A 16,357-nucleotide genomic window follows, 5' to 3' on the forward strand; every position below is an offset into this window, starting at 1 on the left:
TTTGGAAGAACATTTAACTCACTTGTAGCACCACACAGTGGACATTTCATCTCGAAACTCCTGCGATATTTCGCATTCATTTAGCAGAAATGTTGCCACAGTCCTGTAATTTTCATGAGATCAATCTGAATATTTTCCCAGCCACTGAATAGCATTTCAGTAGAATTATGTCCTCTGCTTGTAGCTATGATTGCATCACTGCACATATAGCGGGCCAATTCAAAATTCCTGTGTTGTAGTGGAGGCCTTATATCATATAACATTTTAAGGGTCAAGGTTGTTTCAAATGCTGATTATCATAATATAATCATACCAAAACACTTACTATCTCATCGGCATGGATTTACTGTACCTGTGTGTCGCCACCCATGTGCTACAGGTGGATAAAGTAGGCTATATTTTGTGTAAGTGCATTTTGTGCGTGTACACAAATTTTCAAAAGAAATGCTTGTCTTTGTCCAAGTTTTTTGTACTCAGTCCTTACAGAGTAATGGATTTTCAACTGAACCATCCCCAAGGTGACAGACTGAGTCATTTTGTACAGTCTATTGCATTTACAGAGAGAGAAAAAAAAAAACACTATCCCATTCAACACTCAGTTTCGCAGTAGCTAGGTAGTCAACACAGAGCTGAAATACTGCTATCATGCCCATCTGTGATGAAAGTCTGAAAAATATTCACCTGGGCTGTCTTTGAGATATCCTACTTGTCATCTTCAGATTCAGCTTGGCAGGGGTACTGCTCAGAAGGCAAGCGTGTTAAACCGAAGAAGGTTGGAGGTTCTGGCGAGGTGAGGTAACCCTGTGGACACAGTCAGCAGAGGTTCTACAACAATAATGCATCAATGCTCCACTTCCCTAGTTATACGTATCATTGGGAGTGGAATACACTAAGAAGCCAACAAATAGAGATGAATGGCATTCCGGATGTGTGAGAAGGAAAGAGAGCATCGTCTTTCGAGAGGGTTATTTTCTCTACTTTCTTTGTGTGAGGCAGAAAAAGTGCCCCCACTGCTGTTTTGTGTCTGGTCTGTCAGAATGGGTGACTGGTCTTTGTGCAGTCATCATATATTTGAGAGGCTGATTTGCATGTGGAGTCGTGTTAGACGGCATGTTGTGGCAGTTCCTCTCTGAGCTGTCAGCTTGAGGAGGAGTCTTCCAGCATGCTCGCTGTCTTTAGCTCTGACCTTGAACTTCAGACTTTCCAGCAGGCTGTAGATTCTGTCTCTCTTAAGAGCCACATTTCCTTTCCCAGGTCTCAGTGGGAGAGAGCAGGGCTAAGACCTCAATAATCAGATTTTTAATCAAGTTGTGGAGTGTTTTAATATATTTAGACTGTGTAATTTAAAGTCAGTGTGTAAAAAAATACCTTATTTACTTTTTATACATTTTGCTGGACTTATTGTAACAGATTTATTGGTACACAGTCTTCCAAGGAAAAAAAGTGTCTTTGTAATCTTATTTCAAAATTATTTCCTCTGCCTCTGAAACGACTTTGCTTTAAAGCTGACATCTTCAAGTCCTCTTATTTTTTTAACTCCTTTCCTCAAACCACCTGGCATATAGAGACCAATTTTCATAATCCAGTTAGTACCCAATGAATAAAATCAAGTCCCGCCCTACTTTTTTTTTTTTTTTTCTCATTTGATCCTGTTTTACTTTTAAATACATCACATTATGAAAGTAAAATGGGTTGCAAACATCTCCATGTTGTCAATAACAGTGGATTCAAACTATCAAATATGTTATAGAATCATGAAGATTAAATCTATAAAATAGATAATTCTCACACATTCGTCAAGAAAATATCCTTGTCATATGTAACTCCAAATCAATACAAAAATATATACTGTATGTGTGTGTGTGTGTGTATATATATATATATATATATATATATATATATATATATATACATATATACTAAATTATACATTGCAAAAACTAAATGAAGCCGTCTTTTAGGACCAATAATTTTTCGCATTGTGACATTATTTTCAGGACACTTAAACACATTTTACCCCCCCAGTTAACACGTCCATATGTTTTTCTATTCCCATTGTTTTCAGTGATGATTCTCATTACCCAAACAGTCATTTTTTTATATTTACGTTTACTATATTACAGTAAAAAGATGCTGTTATTCAAAATCAGTGAACATTAAAGGCAGTGCCAAAAGAGAAGTACTATAATGTATACATACTTTGCTATTTAAATCATATATCTTTCTTTTTTCTTTTTTTTTTTTTTTCAAGTTGTAGTAATGAGAAAATCATAACGACCATCTTTTTCTTTTTTCTTTTTTCTTTTTTTTTTTTTTTTTTTTTTGCACATTGGAGTAATGAGAATTGGGGTGTAAAATGTGCAAAACTGTCCTCAAAAAACAATGTCACAGTGTAAAAACTCTTAATGGCACTAAAAATAGCCTTCATTTTCTATATGAAACATAGAATTTCTCATTTGCTTCTTTTGATTTTGGAATAAAATTGGACCAGGACATATTCTTGACAGGTTATGTGAGAATCACGCTTTTGTGTTGACTTTTTTTGAACAAGGTTGCTTTAGTCCAGCCAACATTGGGGTCTTGTAATACAAGCTGATAAAACTGACACTTACAAACAACTGGAACCACTGTTCAGATTTCTAGGCATCCTTTTGACTTTGCCAAAGCAGCCTTACCCACAATCACACACACATATGCTAAAATCATTCCACCAGAGCTGGCCTTAACTGGGGATTGATTCAATTATAAAATACTTTTATAAAAGAGACTTGTACTCAATAGCTTAATTTATAAGTCTGTGCACTGAAACAGTTCAGGCTCCGATAATGTGACCTCAGTTACGTGTGAGGTGCCCCTAGTCTCGGTACTGGGCCCTTTCTCATTAATAATGAGGCTATTGCAGTGTGTGTTATTAGTATTGACTGGTCTTACACAGAGGAGGCAGCCAGTTATTGGCTGTGGTTTGGATCTGCCATGTGTGTTGATGGTCCTAGATTTAAATCTCTGTGGAAATAGGAGAGTTATTAAAATGGGAGACTTGGCACTGTCGAGAGATCTCGGATGTCTCTCAGGCTCGCAAATGATTATATGCCTACAGCTTCGTCACCAAAAAGTGAGAGAGAGAGAATTAACAAAAGAGATTTGAAGATACAGAGAAGAACTTAAGAGTCTCTTGTAAGCAGTTTTTATAGTAAGAACTGATAACTTTTCTTAAGGTGGTTTCATCACTTTCGTTATCTGAGTGCTTCAACTCCCAGTAGAGAACAGCATACTTCCTGTCTCTCACTTCTATCTATATCTCACATCTCTTGCACTAAAAAACCCTGAGCCTGTGTCTTCGCTTTAGACCCCCATGACCGTGTGTGAAAATTTTAAAAAGATGAATTTATTAATTTAGACAGAAAAGGGAGGAAAAGGTCAACTAAAGACATTTTTAAGGATGCTTACACATCCTGATCTTGCTTTCTGCATCATGTTCTTTCACTGTGACAGAAAAGGTGTTGATGTGCTCACAAGCATCCTCTGCTTTTGTTAGGGTCTGGTTAATATATGTACACTGCCGCCATGTGTTCAGTGACGGTACTGCAAGTACAGTGTAAGGGCATTTGAGTGTTGGCTGGATTGCTGTCTATTGGCCATAGGCAAGATGATTACACAGCATATCTCAGCACCCAGCGATACATTGGGAAGTGTCATGTGGGTCACCACCAATGAAATTCAGCATCGCCCACTGTGTTTGTCTAATCAGTGATTTAATGCTCTTTTTGAATGTGAAACCAGCTCTTGGGCACTTGGCTGTTGTTTGGAGGGTCTGATTTGTTTGCAAATTTTGTCACAGGGGTGTGAAGAGGTAATGTAGGGTGAAGAGGAAATTGAGGGACCTGAAACCCTTTAGACCTGCACAGCTGGAGCCGGTGGTGACAGCGGGGGTGTTAAACCTAGTGACTGAGAGCTAAATCTCGCTGTCTTCGTTTAGACTGAGATTACTCTGTGGAAAACCACCTGCTAGCTTGTTGGCAGCACTGGTCTTCTTCCTACTTCACAACTCCTTCGTGTAGCTCTGCCAAAAGTTTTCTTTTCCCTGTGTTCTATCACTCTGAAATTTTTTTTTTATTATTATATTTGTCAGGAAAAGTCCCTCTAGCGTGCATGTAAGCAATGTTTACAGTACGAACTGAGGACTTTCCTTGAGGTTTCATCACTTTCGAGTGCTTAAACTCCCAGTGGCACATGCTTCCTGTCTCTCACTTCTATCTATATCTCACCTGTTTTGTGCACTTAAAAACCCTGAGCCTGTTTTTCGCTTTGAAAGAATTCCAATATTTCAGAAGAAATGCCTAGCTTCAAGTTATGATTGTGCAAGGAAATTATTTTAATACTATTTTGAAAGTAATCCAATTTTTTTAGAAAATGCTAAATGCCAGAAAAGTATTAATCCAACATGGACACAAAGATTGCATTTCTATGAACCTGATATGTGTTTTAAACTATATATTTTTTTAAATATTTCCCCTTTTTGTCACATCAGACAAACTTATTTGTCAATGACCCATGTACACAACGCCTGGCTCATGCTATGTTACAGTGCAAGGTCAGAGACCTGTACATCAGGTTTTCCTAAACACTACCAGACTTGTATGGAATGTTCCAGCTCTTTTGGTTCCCATGTACAGTATGATAATTTTTCAAGGTCCATCAATCAAGACAGGCATCTAGTCAGACAGGAAGTGAAGTGGTGGGAAAGGATTAAGACATACTGTAGATGCCCTGGGGTCAGAGGCATTTATAGTGTCATGGTTTACACCTGTTACTTCCCATCTTTCAGAACAGTGCAATTGTTTAACAGTTAGTAGACAAATAACTAATAGACGTAAGATCATACTGTAAGGTTGTATTGTGCCGAGTTGATTTTTGGGGGGAATTGGTTTTAAAGGTGCACTCAGTAATTGTTTTCCTCATTAAAAAAGTTTAAATCCTAAAGACATGAATTGTCATTTTGCAATGTATGTTAGAAATCATGAGCACTCACATTAAAATGAAGACTCCAGTCATATCTGTAACCTTATAAAAGCTGTTTTATCTACATGGAAAGGGTCCGCACATGGGGGCTGCCATGTTAGAATCACATGACCAGCCGAATACTACTCGCTTAATCTCAGTAACCGTATTGTTATTTGACACTTTCACTCATTGATTAAAATAATCATGGCTGACTGTGAATACTAAATTTCTACAATGGCATCTGAAACTGAAAACTATTGATTTTAAATTATGCTGCATCCAAGCCGCTAGGTGTCTGCGTAAATCCAAGATTACACAAAGACAAACGTTACTTAGTGCAACTTTAAAGTTGATGTTACTTCTTGATGTTAAAATTCTTTCTCGTATCCCAGCTTAATATGCAGAGTCAAATGTAAGTTAACCATTACTACCGGTAGGTTGATTTCACCTAAAAGTGGCGCTATCCTTGTTTGTTTGAGCAGCCTGTTCAGACTGATACAGCAGCATTAGCTTGACCAGTAGTTTTAGAATTTTTGAATTTTGTCAAATTTGGGGAGGGACCTACCTGTTCGTACAACCAATTAAAGACAGGGGGAGTTTCCTGGAATCTGTTTGCAAATAATGATTATTTTTTGCAATTATGTTTGGTGACACTTCAGCTTTAAGTTTTTTTTTTTGTGTGTGTGTGTGTGTGTCAGTTATCATATTATAATGTTTCTGTAGGAGTGGGCAAAATAAACAAAAATTTATATTGTGTTATTTTGGACATTTTTGGCTGATAACGATATACAGTATATCGAGTTATACACATTTTAATGGAAAAGTGATATTGTGAATAATAATTATCTGTAGCATAACCTAGAATGCGCATTATGTACCCTGCGTAACCACGATATAGAAGAAACTCCAAAATGTATACTGGTTGACACATTTCAACTGGTATATCATTTTGACTAGTATATCACTGTCCCAATGTATCTGCTTTCAGATAGCTAGTTTTCATGCATTGAAATGTGTGAACACATAACTAATGGAATTTTCCTTTCCTTTTGTGTCTCCTATAGAAAATTCTACTACATCACTCTGCTGAGGGACCCTGTTTCTCGCTACCTAAGTGAATGGAGACATGTTCAGCGGGGGGCGACGTGGAAGACTTCCCTGCACATGTGTGACGGACGAACGCCTACGCCTGAAGAGCTACCGCCATGTTACGAGGGCACTGACTGGTCAGGATGCACTCTGCAACAGTTCATGGACTGCCCCTACAACCTCGCCATTAACCGGCAAGTCCGTATGCTCGCTGATCTCAGCCTGGTGGGCTGCTACAACCTCTCCACAGTGCCAGAGAAAAGGCGTTCTCAGCTCCTTCTGGAGTCAGCCAAGAAAAACCTACGAGACATGGCTTTCTACGGTCTGACGGAGTTCCAGCGAAAAACACAATACCTGTTTGAACGCACCTTCCACCTCAAGTTCATCCGACCATTCATGCAGTACAACAGCACGCGGGCAGCTGGCGTGGACCTGGATAACGACATGATACAGCGCATAGAGGAGCTAAACGATCTGGATATGAAGCTGTATGACTACGCCAAAGACCTGTTTCAGCAACGCTATCAGTACAAGCACATGTTGGACCGTCGGGAGCAGAGATTACTGAGGGGACAAGCATCTTTCCACAGCCTTTTCCGAGAGGAAGGAGCCAGGGGAGAGGGTACGGCACGCCTGCCTACTGAGGACTACATGAACCACATTATCAATGGGTGGTAACCACCCACCCCTCTCCAGAGAGAGAGAGAGAGAGAGACAGAAAAGAGGAACAGTAACAAGGAGAGGGGAATAAACAAGCCCAAGTGGAATACCCATTCCCAGATGGGAGAGGTCAACGTTTTGCACAATCTCTCCCATCGTTTGGTCGTTTATACTCAATACAAGCTGTAATTTGGGACCAGAGAAGTTCTGTTAAAGCAGAAATGAGTCTGTGAGCATTCTGCGAAGCGCAGCATGTCATAGGCTTTTTAAATAAACATTCTAGCGTAATGCTAATAATAAATTATTCTCCAAACATCCATCCAAGAACATCTCTCTGGAACTCAGTGCTGCAGTTTTTCATTTCACATGAGAGTGATTGAAGTGAATGAAACAGGTATTATATTACCTGAGAATACCTGATATTCACATGAAAATCTGAGAATCTGTAGACTTTCATGAAAATGAAAAGAGATTGTTTTTATATATAAATATGTATAAATCTTCGATTGCCTTTTTTAAAAACCTGGTGTGAAGTGCAGCCAATCACAAGTGATTGCAAATTACTAACAGGAGTTGTGACAAGAGTATGTTTTTATAGATATATCATAATATATAACACAAGTTTGAGTGTGTCAAACAGAGTCCCACATGCCCTGGAGATTGTGTTAGCGAGAAAGCCATTCCTGACAGTCACATTAGCTCTGTTTTAAAACCCAGTGAGCTGTCTCCGGAGGTCCGACGCAAAGGCTGTCCCAAATGGAAGGTAACTTAAAGGAATATTCTGGGTTCAATACAAGTTAAGCTCAATCAACAGCATTTGCTGCATAATATTGATTATCACAAAAATAAATTTTGACTTGCCCTTCCTTGTCATTAAAAAAAAGCTAAAATCTGGTTTACATTGAGGCACTTACAATGGAACTGAATGGGCCCAATCCGTAAACATTAAAATACTGTTTCAAAAGTATAGCTACAAGACGATATGCATATTTACATGATTTTAGTGTGATACAATTGCTTACTAACCTTTTCTGTGTAAAGTTATAGCTAATTTGACAACTTCGTTGCCATGATGTCAATGTCAACAAACCCTAAACCCTAAAACGACTGTAAAAATGGTGATTTAAACAATTTTACAGCTCAAATAATACATGGGTTTTAACAGAAGAATTAATGTACAATAAGTGCTTTTATAAAATTATAAGCTTCACATTTCTGCCTTTTAAACCTTCCAAAAATTGGCCCCATTCATGAGAGACGAGTCAAAATAATGTTTTTGTCGTAATCAACGTGATGTCACAAATGCTTCACTTGTATTGAACCTGGAATATTCCGTTAAGTTTTCTGCCTCTTGTTTTGGCCAAATTCGAACAGTATCGTATGTATTCTTCATAGAGAAGATAATCCCATAAAGCACTGTAATGAGCTCTGTGAAAAAATATTTCAACTCGATTCCATGACAAGTTTAAAACTATTTTAAAAATAAAGTGCGCTGCACTTGAAGAGCGCTATTTGTGTGGCATGCAGAGTTGCGCCCTATGTAGAGCATTCCAAACCAGTCACTTAAAGGTGCACTTAGTAATATTCTTGTTTATGTTGCGGTGACACCTAGTGTCGTAGATGACGGATCACGCAAAAACAGACGTTCTCAGTTACCGATGTCATTGCTAAATTTATTAATTTATTTTGTGAATGAAAGTGTCCAATTTCAAGGAATTGTCGAGATAAAGCGAGTAATATTCGTCTGGTCAAATGATCTCAACTTGGAGGCACTCATGAATGTGCGCCCAGCACCATCTGTAGAATCAAGCAACTATTTCTCTTAGAATGATATGACTACAGTCTTCATCTCATGTGAGTGTACATCATTTTAAACCTATTTTTCAAAAATACTATTCTACTATTACTATTTTCTTCTGTTGAAAGGTTTAGCAGCAAAAAATTGAGTGCACCTTTAAGAGGTTCCTTGTCGGTTATAATTCTGCCATGGAAAGCAGCTGACTATGTAGGCAGGAGGCAGCAAGACAGCTCTCTAGGTTTTGGAACAGATCCACTGTATCCAACTGAGTCATTTCTGATACCCACTGTGCCGACTATGCCCTCTTGTACAATTTTTTAATATATTTTTTAAGCATGTGCTGTTTATACAGTGTGTACTGTTCTTGTTTGTTTTTGCACATTTACATTTGCTGTGAGATTAATCCTAAACACCCAACACATTTTGCCTCTTGAATTATTTACCTTAAATGAAAAAAATATATTCTCTTATTTGTTCATTTGCTGATTATGATTCACATCTTATGCCCTTGCTAATTGTAGAGTTTGCGATCATGTCGAATGTGTTAATTGAACTTGCACTGAGCATGTTGGGGCCGGACGTCTCCCACAGATCTCGTTTGGTTCTGCATTTGTTGTGGATGTCTACAGAGGCTCCTTAACTCCCATCTTCCCACCTCCTTTCAGCCGAAGCTATTGAAGCCATGTTTAGACCCATTTGATAAAGCCTTTATAAAAGAGTGAAATGGATCATATGCTGTGTCTGGATCTCAAACTGGCAGAATATGGAAGGAACCCTGCTTTAATCGAGAGAATTGAGTGGAAAATGTTACCATTATGTTTTTAAAGAGTGTGTTTGTGTGTATACGTTCATGTATACAAATGTATATTTGTGTGTGTGTGTGGGTGTGTGAGCAAACTATTTTGAGGTGTCTCCAGTTTGCTTCCCAACAATGTTCATTACTGTGAGTATTTCTGTTATTCATAACACCTGGATGTTTAAAATTACCTATTAAAAGATATTTCCCATTTTTAAGATGTGGTGAGTTTGGTTCTTCTATTACAATGACCACATTTACACGCACTTAAGAAAAAGGTTTGTTCCATTGTTTTTGCAGAAAGCGGTGTTCTAAGATCGCAGAATTCTTAAAATACGCGGCTTTCTCGCAATAAGCTGCTTTGTGGTGTCTATGTAAACATAGTAAGTATTTTGTTCTTGTCTTGTGGATTATCAATTTTCTTTAAGCAATGTTATATGGGTATGTATACATATATATATATATATATATATATATATATATATATATCAGAATCAGCTTTATTGCCAAGTATGCTTACACATACAAGAAATTTGTCTTGGTGACAGGAGCTTCCAGTGTACAACACAAAAAGAGCAGCAAGACATAGATAATAATAAAAAATAAAAAAAAAATTGTTATACACATACGTACATACACATACAGACACACACATACATACATTCACACATACACATACATAGTGCAGTCTAATACAAATCTGTTATGTACAGTGCAAATACAAATCTGCACAGTGCAAATGTTTTTTTTTATTATTATTATTATTTTTATTCAGAGGAATGAAATTGCAGAAGAGGTTGGATGTGTTGGATAAATATAAAAAAAGACTAAACTGTGTATTGCACATAGTTATTGCTCAATGGGGCAATTTAACTGTTCATGAGAAGGATAGCCTGAGGGAAAAAACTGCTCCTGTGCATGACGGTTCTGGTGCTCAGAGCTCTGAAGCCTCGGCCAGAAGTCAACAGTTCAAAAAGGTAGTGGGCAGGGTGAGTGGGGTCCAGAGTGATTTTTCCAGCCTTTTTCCTCACTCTGGAAGTGTATAGTTCTTGAAGGGGGGGAAGGGGGCAACCAATAATCCTCTCAGCAGTCCGAATTGTCCTTTGTAGTCTTCTGATGTCTGATTTCGTAGCTGAACCAAACCAGACAATTATTGACGTGCAGAGGACAGACTCAGTGACCGCTGAGTAAAACTGTATCAGCATCACCTGTGGCAGGTTGAACTTCCTCAGCTGGCGAAGGAAGTACAACCTCTGCTGGGCCTTTTTCACAGTGGAGTCAATGTGAGTCTCCCACTTCAGGTCCTGTGAGATGGTAGTGCCCAGGAACCTGAATGACTCCACTGCTGCCACAGTGTTGTTTAGAATGGTGAGGGGGGACAGTGTTGGGGTGTTCCTCCTAAAGTCCACAATCATCTCCACCGTTTTGAGCATGTTCAGCTCAAGGTTGTTTTGACTGCACCAGACAGCCAGCTGTTCAACCTCCCTTCTGTGTGCGGACTCATCATCATCTCGGATGAGGCCGATGACAGTGGTGTCGTCTGCAAACTTCAGGAGCTTGACAGAGGGGTCCTTGGCGATGCAGTCATTGGTGTAGAGGGAGAAGAGTAGTGGGGAGAGCACACATCCCTGGGGGGCACCAGCACTAATTGTACAGAAGCTGGAAGTGAGTTTCCCCTGTCTCACAAGCTGATGCCTGTCCGTCAGAAAGCTGGTAATCCACTGACAGATAGACAAGGGAACAGAGATTTGGTGTAATTTATTCTGGAGTATAGCTGGGATGATGGTGTTGAAAGCCGAACTGAAGTCCACAAAAAGGATCCTTGCATATGTCCCTGGTCTGTCCAGATGTTGCAGGATACGATGCAATCCCATGTTGACTGCATCATCCACAGAACTGTTTGCTTGATAACCAAATTGGAGGGGATCTAGAAAGGGTCCAGTGATGTTCTTCAGATGGGCCAATACCAGTCTCTCAAATGATTTCATGACCACAGACGTCAGGGCGACAGGTCTGTAGTCATTAAGTCCTGTGAGTTTTGGTTTCTTTGGGACAGGAATAATGATTGAGCGTTTGAAGCAGCATGGGACTTCACACAGCTCCAGTGATCTATTGAAGATCTGTGTGAAGATGGGGGCCAGCTGGTTAGCACAGGATCGAAGACACGCTGGTATATGTGTGTGTGTGTATATATATATATATATATATATATATATACACACACACACACACACACACACCGGCCACTTTATTAGGTACACCTGTACATCTAATTATTCATGCGATTATCTAATTAGCCATTCGTGTGGCAGCACAACAGTCTCTAGATTGTAAAGAGAATGGTGCGATGGAGGCAATTTTGTGGGTGAAAATGGCTATGGCCAGGCTGTTCCAAGCTGACAGTAACCCTAATAACCACACGTTACAACAGTTCTATGCAGAAAAGCATTTCTGAACATACAACACATCGAACATTGAGGCGGATGGAATACAGCAGCGGAAGACCCCTCCGGGTGCCACTACTGTCAGCTTAGAACAAGAAAGTGAGGCTGCACTGGGCACTGGCTCACCAAAACTGGACAGTAGATGATTGGAAAAACATAGCCTGGTCTGACAAATCTGGATTTCTGCTGAGGTACACAGATGGTAGGTCCACTGCAGCCTCGGTTTTCTGTTCTTGGCTGACAGAAGTGGAACCTGACGTGGTCCATCCGCCTTAAGGTTCGACATGTTGTGCATTCTGAGATGCTATTCTGCTTACTACAATTGTACTGAAAGGGTTAACTGAGTTACTGTAGCCTTTCTGTCAGCTCGAACCAGTCTGGCCATTCTCCGTTGACCTCTTTCATCAACAATGCGTTTTCGTCCGCAGAACTGCCGCTAACTGGTTGTTTTTTTGTTTTTTGCACCATTCTCTTTACACTCTAGAGACTGTTGTGTGTGAAAATCCCAGGAGATCAGCAATTACAGAAATAGTCAAACCAGCCCGTCTGGCACTAACGATCATGCCACGAGCTAAATCACAGAGATTTTTTTCCCTATTCTGAAGGTTGACTGAAGCTCCTGACCCATATCTGCATGATTTTATACATTACACTGCTGCCACATGATTGGCTGATTAGATAATCACATGAATAAGTAGATGTACAGGTGTACCTAATAAAGTGGCCGTTGAGTGTATATACAGGTATATATATATATGTGCAAAAGTTTTAGGCACTTGTGAAAAATGTTGCATAGTGAGGATGTCTTCAAAAATAATGAGATAAATAGTTTTAATTTATCACTTAATGTCATACAAAGTCCAGTAAACATAAAAAAAGCTAAATCAATATTCAGTGTGACCACCTTTGCCTTTAAAACAGCACCAATTCTCCTAGGTACACCTGGACACAGTTTTTCTTGGTTGTTGGCAGATAGGATGTTCCAAGCTTCTTTGAGAATTTGCCACAGTTCTTCTATCTATTTAGGATAGAAGCAATTAGGTCTCAATTGCATCTGCCCCTTTATGTAATCTCAGACTGATACGATTTTCAGTAGGGGGCTTTGTGGGGGCCATGAAATCTGTTGCAGGGCTCCCTGTTCTTCTATTCTAATCTTTTCTTTTTGCAAAAGTAATGTTTGGGAGTCTAACATTTATGGTATGGTCATATTGACACACTAAAGCTGAAGATATAAATAACCATCTTAAGACAAATGCTTTCGTGAAACATCTTATGTGCCTAAGACTTTTGCACAGTACTGTGTGTATATATATATATAAAATGGTATGCCGTGCATTCTTAATCATCCTCAATTAGGCCACAAAAAATTTAACGCAAGTACACAGACACAAAAGCTTAGAAATATAAAATAAAAAGACCTCACTTTTTTACAAATTTTTACAGTTTTCTAAGTTGTTTACTGTTTTGCTATTCTTACAAATATATTCTGAAGAGACATTATATACACTGTAAAACAGACTGGGTTTCTACCTAAACACTATCTTCTATCTCCAACAACACTTAGGTGTTGGAAAAATCTCAGGTTTCCACTCGTGATGTCCCACAGAATGGTGGTTCTGTTGTTTCAGTTAATCAGCAGCTCTTTCCTGAGTGTTAATTATCTTTTAGAGAGTATGTGACTAGTTATGTGTGTTAGTGTCCCAGGAATTGGCTCTGTTATGACTAGCACATTTCCTGAACAATTTTGCGTCATCACTCTTAGTCTGATTTCAGTGACAAACAGTAAGGAACCCTAAACTGGTGTGATTAAAATGTCTACTTTAAATTTAGTCCTCAGCTGCAGATATGCATTTGTACACACGCACGATTGCACATATTCCATACTTTAAACAACAATTTTTCAATGAAGTGCATTATTTTACAAAATATCAAACCAAGTGGCATTTATATTAAAGATATTTCATACATATTTGAGGCAAAACATTGCACGAAAAGTTTGTTAGGTTTCACATAATCAGTCAGTGGGTATATTTTGCAAAATGAAGAAAGAAAATGCATTTAGACACATTCTGGCTGTCGAATGTAGTGGGACATGTCCATAGTTAATGTGATGCACTATATCTGTGGTTACTCTACTAGTATACCTATGTGAGGGGAACTGACTTCATACATCCTCAAAAAATTACCTTGGAAGCTGTTTAAAATAATGGCTCCAAAAAGTGGTTAATTCAGAAAAAAAAAATTTAAAACAGAAAAAAAAATATTCAAACATTGTGACAAAAAGTGTCACTATCTATTATATATTTATTCTTATTTAAGTATTTGAGAACTTCTCTTGACTCATCCCTTACATTTTTTTTAATATCACTCTTTGCAACAGCAGAATGAAATTCCTTATAAGGGCTTATCTGGCCAATAAGACCCTATTCGGATTCTTTATAATTCTTACATGATTTATTATTGTTCAAAACCATTTCAGAACTTAAACATGTATTCCAATGTTGGGTCAAAAATGCATATTCCAGTTTTAAGTAAAAAAATCAAACTATTGCAAAGTTTATTTCTCTCTAGCCTTTGCCTGTCTGTGTTTCTCATCCCCTGAGAGAGAAGCTGAAATAATGAGATGTTCCTCTCATTATTTCAAAGGATGTGCCCCTCCCCTTACCTCTCCACTGGGCACTGTTCCACTGTTACCACAACGATCCAACTCTACAGATCCCTATGGACGGGCATTTACCTCTTTTGTTGTTTTTATTGTTCTTTGTGTGACTGGTTAGATTTGTTTTTGTGTTGGTGTAAGACACAAAGTTCCATGATGTGGACTACAGGTTTGTTCTGATTTCAGAGGAAGCAACTGCATGTTGCTGCTACGTTCTTAAAGGAATAGTTCACCAAAAATGAAAATTCTCAATGCAAGTGAATATGTCCCAAAATTTGAAAGCTCCAAAAATCACATGAATGCAGCATAAAAAGTCATTCATAAGACTCCAGTGGTTAAATATATATCTTCAGAAGCAATATGATCTGTGTGGGTGACAAACAGATCAACATTTAAGTCCTTTTTCTATAAATCTCAACTTTCACTTTCAGATTCATCTTCTTTTGTTTTTGTTGATTTGCATTCATGGTGCATATCGCCACCAACGAGGCTGGAAGGTGAGTTATAGTAAAAAAGGACTAGCTATACTACACAATGGGTGGCATGAGGGTGAATAAATGATGAGAGAATTTTCATTTTTGGGTGAACTATTCCTTTAATGTCTCATCCTTCTTGCATATGTGAATCAAATGGGAACAGTATGTGTAATAAAAGTAATAAAATAAAAGTATTTCAATGGCTATAGATTTTATGCTATTAAACTATTTGTTGGAGCTGTGTTGCATTATAGGCATGTGCACCTTCAGAACAAACGCACCATAATCATCATGGAACGCTGGTTTGAATCTGGCCTATGTCATGTCCTGATAAGCTATAATTCCTTAACTATTCTGTTAAACAAAAAAGCAAAAAAGCCCATAAACTGAAGAACAAAATTCAAGGTAAAAGAATGAAAGACATGTTTTGTTGTTGTTTAACATAGCACCTGATCGGTTATTTACTGATGCAGCTTTCTGTCAGGTATGGGAAAACACATCTATGAAATGACCAGAGCGACTGGATCCAGAGGACAGGAGCTGATCTCAAGGCAAGTGTATTAAAGTAGACACAGTCTCAGTGGAAGGAATTTAGCAGCTGAGTGTATATTTAGCCCATTCAAATTACATTTGTCTTGTCTTTCTCATTACATCCTAAGTGTGCCCATGACATAGATCATTTACACATTCTTTCACCCAGATTTCAGAGGCGCCCCAAAAAAGACTGAATTTCCTCACACACACGCAGGCTTTGTCCTCAAGACAACAGACCAAATCGAGCTGTCTGACCCAAGACATTTGTTTATTTAATCACTTAGGGTCAAATATACTTGGGCTTGAGTGTTTCTGTATGTTCTTTACACCCATCAGAATTATCAACTAAATGAAACTTACTAAAGCTGTTGAGACGTGGCTGCACTGATGACTGTCTGTGATATGGGACAACTACAACCATATAGCCATAAGACATTCTCTTCATGGACACTAGAGGGAAGCAAAACACTACTAAAGGTGTTGGTTTGCATGAGAACTTTGGTTTTGCTGTCATTTTTTTCATTAATGTTACTCATTCATTTTTCCCATGTATGTGCAGGGTTGGGAGGGTTACTTTTAAAATGTATTCTACTACAGATTACAGAATACATGCTATAAAATGTAATTTGTAACGTATTCTGTTTGATTACTCGAGGTCAGTAACGTAATCTAAATACTTTGGATTACTGCTTCAGCACTGGTAGATTTTTTTCACTTGTTTTGACTATAAAAAAATCTGTCAGAACAGTAAGACAAAATACACATGTTAAAAAATCTGAAAAAGCCCAAATATCTTATTGCTTCAAATTTTTGTTGCTTCTAAAACAAGATAAAGGCAAATAGATCTTGTTTTAAGGATTTTTAGATTTTTTTTTTTACAGAAAAACTATACAAAAATTC

At 38.3% G+C, this 16,357-nt stretch overlaps 1 protein-coding gene across 1 annotated transcript in view; it reads left to right on the plus strand.

The window, feature by feature from the left end:
* Positions 1 to 9,549, plus strand: part of LOC127431624 (heparan-sulfate 6-O-sulfotransferase 1-B-like) — an 82,130-nt gene extending 72,581 nt beyond the window's left edge. Inside the window, exon 2 of the mRNA XM_051682151.1 lies at positions 6,066 to 9,549. Within this exon, the coding sequence (XP_051538111.1) occupies positions 6,066 to 6,768 (703 nt within the window). The 3' untranslated portion in view covers positions 6,769 to 9,549. The remainder of the gene's footprint in view (positions 1 to 6,065) is intronic.
* The last annotated feature ends 6,808 nt before the right edge of the window (positions 9,550 to 16,357 follow it).

This window comes from Myxocyprinus asiaticus, chromosome 41, assembly GCF_019703515.2.
Source record: "Myxocyprinus asiaticus isolate MX2 ecotype Aquarium Trade chromosome 41, UBuf_Myxa_2, whole genome shotgun sequence".
Lineage (NCBI taxonomy): Eukaryota > Metazoa > Chordata > Actinopteri > Cypriniformes > Catostomidae > Myxocyprinus > Myxocyprinus asiaticus.